The 16,401-nt window shown below is 36.3% G+C and overlaps 1 protein-coding gene across 6 annotated transcripts in view; it reads right to left on the bottom strand.

Annotated features, from left to right (window-relative positions):
* Window positions 1–16,401, bottom strand: part of CCDC91 (coiled-coil domain containing 91) — a 116,393-nt gene that overhangs the window by 92,233 nt on the left and 7,759 nt on the right. For all 6 annotated transcript variants that reach the window (XM_063395368.1, XM_063395373.1, XM_063395371.1 and 3 more), the window contains 2 exons: window positions 1,754–1,796; window positions 1,570–1,648 (listed from right to left, as the gene is read on the bottom strand). In XM_063395368.1, coding sequence (XP_063251438.1) covers window positions 1,570–1,648; window positions 1,754–1,783 — 109 coding nt within the window. In that variant the 5' untranslated portion in view covers window positions 1,784–1,796. The remainder of the gene's footprint in view (window positions 1–1,569; window positions 1,649–1,753; window positions 1,797–16,401) is intronic.

Here is a 16,401-nt window from a genome sequence, read left to right as displayed (position 1 = left end):
GCCTTAGAAATGACTTTTTAATTCTTCCTGCACACTGAAAAATATGGCCACAGGCTTCAGTGTTTTGTTTTATAACTTCCAAACATCAGATATGTAGAAATTCCCAAGATGAGTAACTCCTCCTCTGGAAAGTTTATCAAATCTTGGGTGTATTCAATGGTATCACCCCCCAAATTTATAAAAATCACCTCAATAGCAGCATAATACATTTGAATTTTTCAGCAAGGCTTACTGAGAAATTTCTAGGATAAGACAAAGAATATCTTTCTATATGATAACATCGGGAAGACAATTCAGTTATTTCTGTTACTAAAAACACTTACCTACAAGTCAATGCTCAAGAAGCACTTGACCAATACTATTAAAACCTTGCCTATTGCAATGAACTAATTTATTCACAGCAATATTTGCATGGAAAAGTCACATAAAGATTTTACAGTAACAAAATATCCAGAATACGGGAGTTTTCTTTTAATTTTGAAATGCTTAAAATACCTTGGTACAACTTATCCTAGGACTTCTGTGTCAATTAAAATCATACAAAAACCTTCAGTGTTATGCACAAATAATTTCAGTTCTACACACCTTACAGGATTTTAATTGGACTTCACTGACAGACACTGCACAGCTACATTGGATTTAATTTATTAAACACATTAAGACACGCTACTGAATTTAAGCAGTAATTTTAATTATCAGTCAAAATGACAAGATGAATAATAAAGTTATTTGGAAAAGTAACATTTCTTAGTATTTGTTTTCTGCTCTTTTAATGACAAAACTAATCATTCTGTAATAGACTAAAGCCAGAAATAAATTAATAAAAACATTTTAAAAACATGATTTATAGAGAGTTCATTTTGAGAAAAATCCCTGCCTTATTTTGCATAATTTATTCTGCATAATGATACAGTGTGGGTTCCCCTGATGCTGCAAAAGTGCTGTTTCGTTTTGTGAAAAGAGTGAAATCTAGACCACAACAAAATCAGTAACCCTTCCATAATCTTTTAGTTCTACTGAAAATATACATTTATCAATAAACTTTTATCAATTTCCTAAAATCTAGACAGGCACCAAGCACTTGTATAAATTAATGAAATAGTTCCCTGATGTTTCTGCTCCTGCTTGAGATAAAGAATATGTAATGTATTTTTCAACTGTATAAATGGCTTAAGTGAAAAAGATCATTCTCATCCCTCCCCTCTTCCCCAAGGGAAGTAAAAAACTTGATCACAATTCTATTTTTAACTTTACTTTTTCTGTTTTATCACAATTTGCTACAGATCTTCCACACTTGAAAGTAAACATCCTTTGAATGAAGAAGTTCCATTCCTTTTCTACTGTATAAACTGAATTTCTCTTTCATTCCTCAAAAAAGTTAAACTTTGAGAAGTGCAGCTTCCCAAAATAATTGCTCCGGATCATTCTCGTGCTCAAGTTTTGACTGCTGGCTATTCTTTTTTTGTACATTATTTTATTTTATATAGCCTTCTACGCACTAATTTTTACAGTGAATACATAAGGACAGGAATAGACTATTAAGATTTTTTAAAGGGATTCTGTCAATACCTGTAGGAAATGCTGCCCAAGCAATAGCAGGAGATGTGGTCTGCTTTTCACCATTTCCAAACTCATAACTCTCTGCTGCCTGGAAACAAGAAAAAGTTGTTACATATTTTACAAAATGCTATAAATGTCCATAAAATAGTTGAAAATAGTTAAATTTCAGAGCAAAGTTATCCAAACAGCATACCTCAAATCCTCCAAAGTCATCATCATCCATCTTTCAGCAGGCACTAGAACACAAAAGAAATTTTGATTTTAAAACATTTTCATAACCTCATCCCCCGCTTGCTCAGAAATGAGCATTCAGTCCTTCCCTCCAGTCTCATCTCCACAGCCAACATGAGGTCTCCGTCATTTGTAAGTCCTAAAACAGATCAAGGGGCCTAAACAGGAACTTTTTCACACAGAGGATGCAAGACCAAGAACTGCAAGAACTCACATAAGAAGCACTTTTTTATTGATGGAGTTGAATACGAAATTTGGGTATTTTACAACAGAATTTGAATAACTTTAGGGAAAACATAAGCACTGGCCATCAACACAGTCCAACATCTTTTGAAAGTAAAAATGCAGGAAAAGCTTTCTCACAGAGGAAAATAGGAAGATGTTACCTCAAAGTTATATCTAAAGATTTCAGGTATAGCAAGTAAGTCCCCAGTACATCAAAAAATGGTACTACAACCATGAAATAATCAAGTCTGGATATATATATATATAAAATAAATACATAAATATGTCCAGAAAATAGGATTTCTCACCACCAGATTTCAAAATGAAGCATTATCTTCACTCATAAGAAAAACAATCTATCTTAATGCAGTCACGATCTACCACGGACCTTGTATAATTTTGTGTTTATGATTTAAAGCATAAAAAATATTTTCCATTGTTAAGTTGCTTTTCCAAATCAGCACTGTGATTAAATCCAAAAAGATTTCCTGCTTTTCCCATCTCTTCTTAGCTGTCTGGCAACATCAGAACAAACTGCAGCTTGGGACAAGACTGCGGTGAATTTCTGGAAATTTTTCTGCTACCACAGAGGTCCGTCCCTAGGTTTCATGGAGGGGCTGATTAAGATTTTACAAACTGATCAGCATTTTTGACTTGCAGCCCTGTATTCTGTGGCATTTGGATATATTTAGAGTTAAACTGCAGTTTCTTTTAAAAAAAAGCAGGCTAAGTTACTCAGCTAATGAAAGTAACTCAAGATATACAAAGCTGTTGAAAGAAAGGCATTATGTATTAACAAAAAAAAAATATGTATATAAAATTCTGATATGTAAATGAAGGATGATCCAAAAAACCTTTACGGTCTTTATAAGATGCTAAAATGTTTATAAAGCTAATTGACTTCAGTTAAAACAGTCTATGGGGTGGATAAACTTCTATTACTGCAGAAAAGATGGAAAAGGGCTGTTCACAAGAGAGTAGGTTTAGATTGAATGTTAGGAAGAAATTGTTCCCTGTGAGGGTGGTGAGGCCCTGGCACAGGTTGCCCACAGAAGCTGTGGCTGCCCCATCCCTTGGGGAAGTTCCAAGGCCAGGCTGGATGGGGCTCTGAGCAACCTGGGATAGTGGAAGGTGTCCCTGCCACGGGACTGGGTGATCTTTAAGGTCCCTTCCAACCCAAACCATTCTATGATAAATCCATAAACCATTCAATGATAAATCATCACTATCACAGTATACATAGAAATATTTGATTAAATTGAAGCATTGTTCAATAGTCTCACGTGGTATAAGAACTAAGTATCTTTTTAGGACCACAAGGCATTTCATTTGCTTTGTGTCGGTTGGGTTTTGTGCTGGTTAATTTTCCAAGAGAGAAAGAGGGTAGTTGGGTATTTTCCCCATCAGTATTAAGATTAATTGGTGAAAACTTTGTGAACTCTATCAACATTCAGATCTTTAACACACAGCTCAAGAATACAGCACATGTGTGCACAAATGATGGATGAGATTGTGTGGACAAGACTGCAGATGGAGATGGACCAAACTGAGAATGTCACTGTATTCCTGTCACATTCTGGGAAAAACCACCCAAACCAGGCTGGTGATTGACACAATCACTGCAGAGCACAGTGTTCAGGTAGCAGGCACAGCAGCCAGCTGGAGAAAGTGAGCCTTTAGAAAGGCAAACATATTTTATCTACACGCTCTGTATCACATCAACAGGTCTGACAGACTCTACACAAAGCTCCTTCAAAGCAGATTTTCTCCATAAAGTGCATGAGACGTTATTCCCATCATCTCAGAGCTGGTATGTCTCAACTAGGGAAAGTACATTCAACACCGTATTTTAAAAATACAAACTGGAACAAGTTCAGAGGAGTTCAACAGGAATTAAAGCAATTTTGGAAAGGCATGCTAAAATGGAGAGGTTCTTAAAAAAATAAAAGGCAAACAAAAATATGAAAAATCATGTTCTAAGAAGTGATTTAACTACTTTGATTTCTCTTCAAATACAACACTGACCTGAGGCAGTAAAGACAGAAGGCCCTGTAAGGAAAACATGTGAGGATTTCCATTTCTCCTTCAAGAACATTTATAAGAAACTATGCATAAATAAAATGGAACTTTTGATAGAGAAAAAGAATGTAGGGCAGAAGAAAAACTGGAAAGCAACCTGTTATTGAATCCATCATCTTTTTTATTGCATTTCATATACAGTTTTTAAAGTCTGGTAACAATCCCAAGACTATTTTGACCTAAGATTACCTTTACCCCACAAATTTTAAACACAGACATTTTGTGGCTCTAAGAGCGTGATTTATTTATGAATTATTCCACATATCTCTCCAATGGAATAAAAGATAAACTCCAACAAGTCTCTGTAGTACCAATGGTGTTCTCACATCTAGCTGTTAATCCTCCAATTTCCAATTCTTCAGAGACCCCACAGGAATTCCAGGTGAAGTGATTTTCCCCCAGGTGAGAGAATTCTAGCTCTGTTTGCTCTTTGGGTGTGTGTAATATATATTCATACAACTACATGCACCTCTGTTTCAAAATGAAATCCTGATTTGTTTCTATGCTTTGTTTGCTGTGGACAAAAAATAATAATAATAAAAAAAAAATTTAAAATTCCAGAAACTGGGAAGCTCTGCGTGTGTTACAAATATGCAGGCAGCAGATGAGGATAGAAAGCATGGAATAAATCCTGAGGGATGCTGATATAAGGCACTTCAAAAACTCAAAGGCTGAGGTTCTCTTCAAAGAGTTGGTGCAAGAGTTCTTATTAGGAGATGTCTTTCCAAAAATATGATCTCCTCTTGCATAAAAGGGGAGCCTTTTGCAGGGGAAAGGGCCACACCAATGTTAGAGGAACTGTTTAGAAAAAGAAATAGGAGACATTCACAGTCCTCAAGGTACATGTGCATTTAGCTCTAAAAATGTATTAATAATTCATTATAAATTTAACTGAGAACAGTGCTGAAATATGACCAAATACATCATTTCACAATTCTATCCCCTATTCTCATGATGGAAATGCACTTCTGGTACAAATAAATAACAGAAGTAGCCTAACATCTCTCATTAGAACTGCAACAAATTTGGGAGCAAGTACTTTTGATCAACTATCTATTCCAAAATGGGGAATCAGACTTCTCTTTCCTCACAGGGTAGGAACATTATTTGTGGCACTGGAATAGGAAAGAATACATTAAGTGCTGACAATTTTCAGGATTTGAAAAATAACAGAAAAAGACAAAACAACCCACACAGTCTTACCATGACTAAATGTGGTCTCTTGAAATATGCCCGATACTGGAATTAAGTAACTGTAAAATTGGGCAACAAGAAGTCAACCTCAAAATTACAGAGTCACAGAAATTATGGCTGGAAAAGAAACAGTAGGTCATCCAGCCCAGGTCATTTCCAAAACATTTCAGTTCTCAGACAGTCATGTCCTAAAAGGCTTGAGAAGCTCTCCAGTCACAAGCTGTGAAAAGAAGGAAACTTTCCATGGACAACGAATACGCAAGCCACTGAATTTTGAGTAGGTTTTATCAACAAGCTTGTATCCACTAAATGGAACAATAACTTCTGCCAAAATTTAGACCAGCAGGTCATCCAACCCAACCTCAAAGAAGGGTCAACACTGCATTTCACATGAGGTTGCTCAAGACTTTCTCCTGCACGGCTGGTAAGGCTGCATGATGAATTTATTCACATTGATGTGCATACCTGAGAAGCTCACAAGCTCTCCTGTGCCAAAGACAGTCACCAAAGCCTGGCCAGCAGCTTAAAACAGGTCAGGAGAACTTAGTGAAATGCACTTACCTAACAGACACACCACAAGCATGTTTTTATACACAGGAAGATCAAGAGCCATTGCCAAGAAATAAGGCAGAAAAATGTAAAGCTGGGAAAAAAACCCAAAAACCTTTCCCCATTCCAACAGTTAGGGGGAGAAAGAACATTGTAATCCCGCAAGAAATCCTGGTAGTCTTCACATCCAAAAGGCAAAAGTGGTGGAAAGACCAAATGGTGAATTAGGAAGAATTCCTCATTCACATTCACCTCTGGTTAGTGAGAATTCAAATTAATCAAGTCCTAATCCATTATTTGATAATCTAAACTTGTCTAGGTAATAGAGAACTGATTCTGCCAGGTACAATCAAGTGACTTCTGTATAACTTGCCCTGTAAGTTTGAGTTTGAGGCCGAATTTTGTACATTTTAATGGAACAAGTGACTGAGTATATTGCTGTTTGTTTTGTCAGAACTGTGTGTGGAACTGCCTCAGGGTGGGGCTTGCATTTGTATTTCTGGCAAGCCCCAAGGATGGGTAACTCCTATCTACGCCAACCTATCAGTTCTTTAATTCTTTTATTTCCTAAAGGCCTCATCCAAAGTATCCAGACCAGGACAGGCTTATCAGCTCTTCCTTGACTGGACATAACATAGACCACAGCATCTGAAGAATAAATCTTTGGCTGAAACTGCAGGTTACAAAAAGTCTACCCAGGATAAGATCAAAACCAAAACAAAATAAAGGAAACAAACAAACAAACAAAACAACAACATAAACAACAACAACAACAAAACCCACCAAAAAACCCCCAAACCCCAACCAAACAAAAAAACCCACCCAATAAAACAAAACTACAACAACATAAACAACAACAACAAAAAACCCCACCAAAAAACCCCCAAAACCCAACCAAACAAAAAACCCCACCCAACTGAACAAAACTAAAAAGCAGTAATTTAGAAATCATGTACACTGGCAATAGCTCTTTATCACAAAGAGCAGGGCAGATGATAAATTTCTGTATCACCAAGACCTAACCCAAGCTCACATGCACTTCTCCCCATGGCTTTTTCACCAAAAATCCAAGTACCTCTTACAAATTTTAAAACAGGAACAAACCTTCTTCTTTTTACCTAGCTATACAGGCTTTTCTCCTGATCTACACCAATTACAGCTGCAGAATAAGCATTTGGCATCTTAAAAACCTATAATAGCTACTAAGCCGTTAATTGGAAAAATTTAATTAAAGAATACATATATCCCAAATGATAAAGGATACCTAGCTCAAGACCAGAATATGAATGTACAGCATAATGGAAACTAAAATACATTTAGAACATTTGTAACATTTCCTAGAGAAGAAAACCCACCTTAACAATTCTGCATGCTGTGTGTCCTACCCCATCGTAAAACAGTGAAAACCAGGCAACACCAAAATACCAGTGTTCTCCATCACGTTTCAGCTTGTATTCCATCATAAAAAGGGACATGTGGGAAATCTCCCCTGCCAGGAGGCAGAGTGCTGGTCAGCTCCCAGAGTGAAAGGCACAGTGACAGGGCTGTCAGCACCTTTATTTTAACAGGGGGCAGGAGCCTGTCCACCCACACAGTGAATTAAGACACTTCGAGGTTGTGGGGAAAAAGTAGTCAGCACAGAATGTGTCACAGCAATTTCTTCCCTGGGAACTGAGGCTTGTTCATTTAGCCTGGAGAAAAAGAGGCTCAGGGGGATGTTATCAGTCTTTACCACTCCCTGACAGGAGGGTGCAGCCAGGTGAGGGTCAGAATTGAGTCCTTTTGTCAGGAGACCTCATGAAATAGAAGATCCAGAGGCTGCAAGAAGCATGTAAGATTCCATATCCTATGATGTGATGTTCCACACCTAGCATCACTAGTAATTTTGAAATAACTCTTTCACATGCCAAAGCTGCAAGTAACAAAAGAGTACCGGAAAAAGCTGTAGCATTTGTATCAGCTTCATGTAGCACGACCATCTTGCATGATCTATAAAATTTCCATAACTGCCTTTTCCAATGTTAAAAGCATTTTTAGAAGGAAAGAGAATAATATTGAATAAATAAACACCTTAGCTTCATATAGCCTTTATTAAAGAAATTCGAACAATCATTAGAAATAATATTCTCATTTTCATGGTATTGAACTAGTAGGAGGAAAAAAACCTCTTAAACACCACAAAAATTAGTATTAAGATAATCTACAAAATTATTTCCACAAAAATGTGTGGTATAGAATTTGAAGGCACTCTTCTTTGGCATATACCTTTTGGCTTTTTTAAACAGTGAACAAAGCAGGAAAAAGCAATGAAGCACAAATTTGAGGCCCATTTCACTTCCATAGTTCAAACACAACTACACAAAAAATGAAAGCAAGATTTCTACTTTTACCCACAAGAGGAAAATGAGCTCTGAGAGCTCCTACAGACAGAGCAAGGAGTCGTTTTCAAATTCATGATGTAGGAGGGATAAAAGAAAAACCCACAGCACCACAGCCTTGTGTGGAAAACACATTCAAGAACTGCCAGTTCCTCAGCCATATCCTAGAAGAAGCTAACCAAGAAAACTGGGAAACCCATGTTCTATGAAATTTCCCCCAACTTTGTCAATCTACTTAAAAAATACTCTTCTTCTCACTAGATATTCAATGATGATTTCAAACAACACATTACCTACTCCAGCAGAAGTATTAAAATATGGTATTATTCAGCATATCTCACTATCTCAACATTCAGCATATCTCAATATCTGCAGTACCTCCCAAGACCTAATTCTAACAATTTCAGGAACTCAAGGGTTAGAGCTTCAGTCTTTACCATAATTGGTTTCTTGTGACCAGAACATGGAAAGGCTACTTTTTGCTTTATAAAAATAAGGAATCACACAGTTAACTATTTTTTTACGTTTTTCTAATGACCCTATCTAAGCTTTTGCTATCACAAATATCCTTTTACTTCAAAAGCCACACATTTTTACAAAAGGCACATAAACTTCTATGAGAAGTCTGGCAAAGTAGATACAGTTCAAACATACTGTGCTTTGGAGGAAATCCCTTTCTTTTCACCAATACTTCTCCCCATCCACCTCCAAAAAAAATCTCAGAAAGCAGGTTGAATTAAACTTGAATTAAACATTTGTAACAAGTAGAGCCAGGCAATATCTATAATTAATCAATATCAAGTCCAGAACAACAATCTCTGAAACCTGATTCAAACTAATGATAATCAGAAGGTCTGGAATTTAGATTGTATTCTTAAAAAAAAAACAACCAAAAAAACCCCCAAAAACCACAAAGGTGAGAAAAGCCTGACTCATCATCTGCTAATTAGGTCACAAAGATCAGACACTATGAGTCCCAAAAATGCCTGAGAAAAAGTGACCGTGGTAGACTAAAAATTCTCATACTTAAAGTATTCTCATTTAACTGGAACCCGTTAATTGAACACAGGCTTCTAAAAGAGACAGCAAGGCTGTTCTCAGAGCTGCACTGGGATTAGGACAAAACCCTTAGGACAGAAGTTGGAATAGTGAAAATTGTGACCAGATATTGGAACAGGCTGCCTACAGTCATGATGGACTCTTAATTCCTGAGGATAACCACAAAGAATTAAACTGTTCAGGGCCCTAAGCCACCTGTTCTAACCAGATCTGCTTTACACAGAGGTTTGGACTAAAAAACCGCCAGATGCCCTTTCCATGGATGGAAATGTGTTCAGTTTGATCCACAACAGTATCATTAAAAGAAGAAGTGTATCTACTTCTGACATTTTTCTTCAGCTGAACCATACTCATAACTACCAACATCTGTCCAAGATCATTTATGACTGGGTTTCCTGATGACAGAAGAACCAATCTCAAGAGAAGAGCATGAAAGGGAAAGAGTAGCTCTGGAATCTTCATTGCTGTAGGAGGAATAAAACGAGTGAAAGCCTAATGCAATGTAACTGAAGAGAGCCTACAGCAAAGATGTAGACAGACTATTAACAAGGGCCTGGAGTGACAGGACAAGGGGCAAGGGCTTCACACTGGCAGACAGCAGGTTTAGATGGGATATTAGGAAGCAATTGTTCCCTGTGAGGGTGGTGAGGCCCTGGCACAGGTTGCCCAGAGAAGCTGTGGCTGCCCCATCCCTGGAAGTGTCCAAGGCCAGGCTGGATGGGACTGGGAGCAACCTGGGATAATGGAAGGCGTCCCTGCCCATGGCAGGGGGTGGAATTGGATGAGCTTTGAGGTCACTTCCAACCCAAACCATTCTATGATTCTGTTTCTATGAAAGATTTTCATCATGAGTTCGAAGAAAAAATGTCTTACATAAATCTTCGTATTCAACAGGAATGTTTCTTGAAAAACGCTGAGGTGAACTTTTAGCACTATGAAAAAAAATCCCCACAAGAAAGCAAAACTGCATGGGGATGCTTCTTCTTAGGAAGTAATAAATTACCTTCTTAATTCATTAATTCAATCAAAACCTTTCCTCGGAAACATTAAATGGTACTATTTGATCACAAACACGGTAAGACATTTACAAATAACAACTCTTTCTCAAAAAAGAAATGTCTAACGCTTCAAAATGAATCAATGACTCTTTCGGCCAGCTTCAGTAGTCTCAGCCTTTATCTTCCTCTCAGCCTTAACAGACACAGAGCTTTGCAATTCAGGGCTTTCCTCTCAAGAGAAGAGTTGGTATCAGTTCCAAGAAGTTCATGCAATCGGGCACTCCAACTTTTGATTTGATTTTTGTACAGAGCTAATTTAGCAACACAACCTTTTTACTTAGAAGCGAATAAAGGGAACAGGAACACCTCCTGTTGGGGGTTTGGAAATGCTAGAACAAACCATGGCCTTCTTCATGGCTGATAAACTTAAGAAATGGAGGGTTTAAAAGCAATTTAAAAAAGGGCCACGTGTTTCAAATGCATTCCCACTTAAAATATTATTCAGCTTTAAGCACTCAGACTGACAACTGAACTTCTCCTGCTTCTCCATTTTACTGTTAATAAGCAACATTAGCAAACGCAATCAATTCTTTTTACCTGCAAATCACAGTTATGTGCTTTAACAGAACTTAAAAAGAGGTGTCTGCACAATGGAGAAGCTTTCCAAGAGTAAAAAACACCAAGTTCTGCCTCAAGCAAACTTTGTCACGGAACAGGTATGTGAAAATAGAGGGTTTGACACAATCTTAGTAACAGCAAGAGCATCACAGCAACACAATTTAACATAACAACATGTCAAACAAAAATCTAAGTCTTTGAATGCATGCTTATATGAATGTGTGGTAACTTGCACTAATAAATGTCATTAATGTTATCAAAAGAGTGCTTAAAGCCTTTTACATTAAGAAGGAATATATGCTTTACAGGAAAATAAAAAGTAAAAAAACCCAACTAAACAAAAACAAACCCAGGGTAACACCAAGTTTTGGCACAATGCACTGCCTAGGAAAATCTGGTGCTGAGTGAATCACTTATTCTAAAAACCAACAGTCCTTTAGCAGAAGAAGAATCTTTAAAGTAAAAAAAGAAAAAAAAACCTTTAAAAAATCTGTAGGTAATTTTTATGCACTTAAAATGAAGCTTTTTCTGTTCATTAAAAGTAAAATAAGATAGTAAAGGTCTAAATATAAAGAATTATTAGTAGACCTGATAGTTAAATATTTTGAAAAAGATACTATTTATCTTAGATACAGACAGTTCACAAAAACTGTGTAATGTTTACAAGTTATCATTCTAATCTTATGTCAGAAAACCTGACATGTGACCATGGATACTTAAAAAAAAACCCCAAAGAATCAAAAAACCCCAAAAAAATCACCAGATAGGATTATACTAAATAAATACATTATGTAAGATAGGATTGTACTAAATAAAAACACAGCATTCTTTTGTCATTCTTCTGTGTCTCCTAATGGACTGGAAGATTGACTTTTCCAATCATTAAACAACTCCCCTCAGCTTCCTCACACTTCTCACAGGGAAAGGTACTCATTTCAGGCAAGAAAAAAGATATTAAGCTATTTCTCTAACATGACATGACATTATAAAAAAGAATAACAATTATGTCTCAGATTTTCAAGTCCTTCTGATTGTATATGACTCAGTTGCTGGTCTTGAAAAAGAAAACCTTAAATAATGCTAATAATATTAATTTCTCCCTATCACCTATTAGAAATTCAGATTTTGTGGAAGTTTAATGTAAAAACTGAAATACAATACAACTGATCATTAAAAAACTCCTTTTAATCTTTCATTTTGCAAGCTCCAGATATACTGTTAGAAGCAGAAAAGGTCGGCTATTACTCTCCCTCTCATACAGAAAGAAGGATGCATCATCATTGCTTCTTTTTCTCCCTTTACTTAAAAAGAAGACGTGATGACTTTTTGTTCACATATTAAGCACATCAATTTGATTTCCCATACTCTCCTAAAGAGATGGTCCACTTCATGAAGAAGCAACTCACGATGTGACTTAAAATTCATTTTCATATGACTCTTAGGAAGCAAACTGGAGAGGTTTCACATTGTCCAACTCTCAACTCATAAACAAGTCAAATGAAAATGCTAATGTGCTTTCCAACAGAAAGCACTGCTGCCAAAATGTCTGTGCACATTATCTTCATTTTTTTCATCTTTGTTTTTGGTCTGCTCCTAAGCATGCAACACAACACTTTTCATCACATGACCTCTGAGCAAATGGATATTACCATAATTGTATGTTCTCTGTTGCAATAATAATAAAAAAAATCTCACAGAAAAGGCTGATTGCCATCAATGCCTTTGTAATATGCTGAGGGAGCTGCAAACACAGATTCCAGATCAGGCCACTGAAAACTGATTCGAGCTCAACACCTAAATGCTTTTCTTTTAATCAGATCACAATACTGTAAAATAATTTATCACTTCAGGCTGGTTCTTTATGCCTCCTATGCATTTCTAGAATACAGTTCTTCTCTAGTCCCAAAGCTTTTGACAAAGGTTTTCCAGAACTACCAGGCCCTTCTCAGAAAGAGGAAGACGTTTCCTAAGAGGTTCCATATTGAGCAAGTTACCAAGATATTTAAGGACCAACTATGTGAGGAGGGCATTGATACCAAGAATATCGCATCAGTTAACAATTATGAAAAATTATTTCTCATTGAAGAAGAGTTAAACTCCCCCCAACCCCAAATAAATAGACAAAACCAAAATGTTCCACATCTTCCTGGTTTAAAAGAAACCAATTGTTCCTTCTCCCATACAATTGATTTTAAACCACAAGTTTATAACTCTTCTAAGACCTTTGCTAAACTGGAAATAAATGTATGTCTAACAGATACTCATCCTAAAGTATAAAACTTCCATGCATATAGAACACATGTACAAGAACAAAATAGTAACAAGCCGTAGTGGACACTTATTTGTACAAGCACACAGTGAAATTAGAAACAATATACTTGAGAATTCATAGAATTATTTAAGGTAAAAAGGGCTTTACATTTTCACAGAGCTTAATGGCTTTTGAAACCAGCACTGTTTAAAGAGAACTACTGAAATTTATCCAGAAATTACTATGCAAAAGTATCCCTTCTGGCAATGCTGCAAAAACCAGCAGAACATTCAGGTTCCAAAGTGCAAACTACACGTAGAGTGATATCTTTTAACTATGTTAATTACTGGGCAATTACACAGTCTTCAGTCAGCAAAATTCCCAATGAAAACAAGTTCTGCTTGACTGAAGTCAGCAAGAAAAAACTTGAATATCAGAAAAATAACCTACAGTTACACTCAATAGTAATTAAAAAAAACGCATTTAGCAATTAAAAGTTTCAGGTGATAACTATAATTTTCTGCAGAAGCTTTGACAAAAAAATGTATGTGAATGGCCAACTTCAAGCTAATCCAGTCATCTTCTAAAATCTATGGTTGTAAAAAAAAAAAATTACAGAAAAACTCACAACTGTCTTTCTTCAATCATAATGAACAATATGTTAGGTTATTCCTATAATCAACTGACTACTGTCCCCAGGACAAATATTGCTCACTGCACAACTTACATAAAAAACTAAAATGTAAAACATGTCACTAAATAGAAAAAAAAAAGAAAAACCCCTTTTCTTTTAATCCAAAATAATTTTAAGAAATTCAAACCCAGCGCATTTCATGAGAGCAGCTGCTCAGGAGGGAGCCTGCCTGGCTGGCACCAGCATTCTGACCAGGAGCCTGCCTGTTCTAGTCTGCCTAAAACTAGAACTAAACTCAGCTCTGAGAACGTTGATCTCCTTTCAGACTTCCCTCACTTTTTTATTTGGTGTTTGGGTTTATAATTCAAATCTTATGAAGAAACCTGGACTGGATTAATAAGCAAGAACTAATCATTAGCCCCTGCTGTACCAAAGACAATGTCAGTGTTCCATCCTTTGTCAGCTTTACCAACACCACATGTTCTGCAGTCATGCAGAGTTAAACCAGGTTAAATATACGTAATTTTTTAGATACATTCATTTTTCCATGGGATTCAATGTTGACATAAAATTTAACCTTAAAAAATATTTTAAAAAAAAACCCCAGAAACCTTTTATTTATTTACTACAGATGTAATCAGATCATGGTGTATTTTACACCAGGAGGAAATTGGAAAGATTTTAGCATAGATGTTACTGAAAGACAATCATATAAAATCAAAATGTATTTTGTTTTTGCAACAACTTTACTAACTTTTTTTCTTTATTTTTTAAAGAAAAAAATATTCAACTATGTTAGAAGGAGAATTACTTCAAGTGTTTTACACACACTACACCTAGATCATAACTTGTAAATAGTGATTTACATTTTTGTAACTATTTTTGAGCACTCTTGCTACTCAGTATTCATCCATTTTACAAAAAACATCTTTAATACAGTTCACATGACAATAACTCAAAAAATTAGCCTCTTCCATCTTTCCTAAACACACTCTGGAATACATTAAGGCAATTTAGCAAGCCAGGACCTTGTAAAAACATTTTGAAACCTTTTACTGTTAAGTTCATTTTCTAACAGTATTACCTTGGTCTGTAATAAATGAATGACAAAGGTGATAACTTCTAAAGGTATGCTCTGAATGTACTAGATATTTATACTACATTATTTCTGCTTGCTATAATAAAAAAAAGAAACATACACAAAACAAAACTCCAAAAAACAACTACCAGCTTTGCTCAACTGTCAAAGTACCACTGGGGCAACACAGATATGTGTACATATAGATATAGATATAGATATAGATATAGATATAGATATAGATATAGATATAGATATAGATATAGATATAGATATAGATATAGATATAGATATAGATAGCTATATAAAGAGAAAGAGGGTAACACACTTATTTCCAGATAGTACAACATAAAGGATCTATGTACAGCAAAGTCTTCAGGGCACACATTCAATTTAAATGAAATAGTTTCCAAACATAAGTATCATTTGCCTCAGTTTTTGAAATTTTCAAGCACATCAGTTCTTGTCTCTTCTCTACTTCAAGATTCTTAAACCAATATTGTTCTTGCAACTCCAACGAGAGGGCAAGTCAGGCCTCTTTATTTAAACATTAAATGCAGTTCATAAGTGCATTTGTAAGGATAATTTAACTAAATCCCAGGTACATTCACTATTGATGGAAGTTAAATAGCTGTATCACACTCTTTTTAAGCACTCTTTAACTAGAAAAAGAATTTATGAAAGTCCTAAAGCAGAACATATTTTTTAGCCCCTAATAATAAAATTAATCTGGTCCTGGAGTATCAGTATCTCATTTTGTCCTCACACTGTGATTAATCTTAAATTTCTGTAAGAATCATTTTAAGTGGACTAAACAAAAGTGATTTTAAACTCAGTTTCTGAGACTCCTTCCAGAGAGAGTTTAGAATGCTATTCTCCATCAGTGCTGACCAAATGTGCAGGAATTTGACCAGGAGAACAAAACAAAACAAAACAAAACAAAAAACCAAAACAAACAAAAAAAAAAGGGTAGAGGGGGTGGAAACTGTTTTGGGTAAAATCAGAAGAAAGGTGAACAAGGCAGATATCCTGGTAGGAGCATGCTACTGTCTACCCAACCAGGATGAAGGGACAAATGAAATATTCTGTAAAGGACTGAGAGGTGTCTCACAATCACTGGCCCTTTTACTGAGCGTCTGCTGGAAATACAACACAGCAGAGGGGAAACAGGACTGCAAGGATGGTATGAGGTTCAGCAGGGAGGAATTTAGGAGGGCCCAAGCCCAACTAAAACTTAACCTGGCTACCACCATAAAAGACAATACAAAAATCATTTTATGAATGCAACAGCAAGAAAAGGAGGGCTAAACCTCCATCCTCACTGGATGCAGTGGAAAATAATAGTGAGAAAGAATGAGGAAAAGGCTGAGGTACATAGTGCTATCTTTGCCTCAGTCTGCAGTAGCAAGACCAGGGTACCCAGCCCTGAGCTGGAGGAGAAGGAAGAGAGGGAGAGGGAGCAGGATGAACCCCCACATTCCAGAAGAAGATGCTGCTGTGCCTCTCAGACACACACAGGTCTACAGGGCTGGCTGGGATCCACCTGA

This window comes from Prinia subflava, chromosome 4 (genome assembly GCF_021018805.1).
Source record: "Prinia subflava isolate CZ2003 ecotype Zambia chromosome 4, Cam_Psub_1.2, whole genome shotgun sequence".
NCBI classification, from domain to species: domain Eukaryota; kingdom Metazoa; phylum Chordata; class Aves; order Passeriformes; family Cisticolidae; genus Prinia; species Prinia subflava.
The sequence above is the reverse complement of the archived record's forward strand: the minus strand, read 5'-3'. Positions and strand labels throughout refer to the sequence as shown.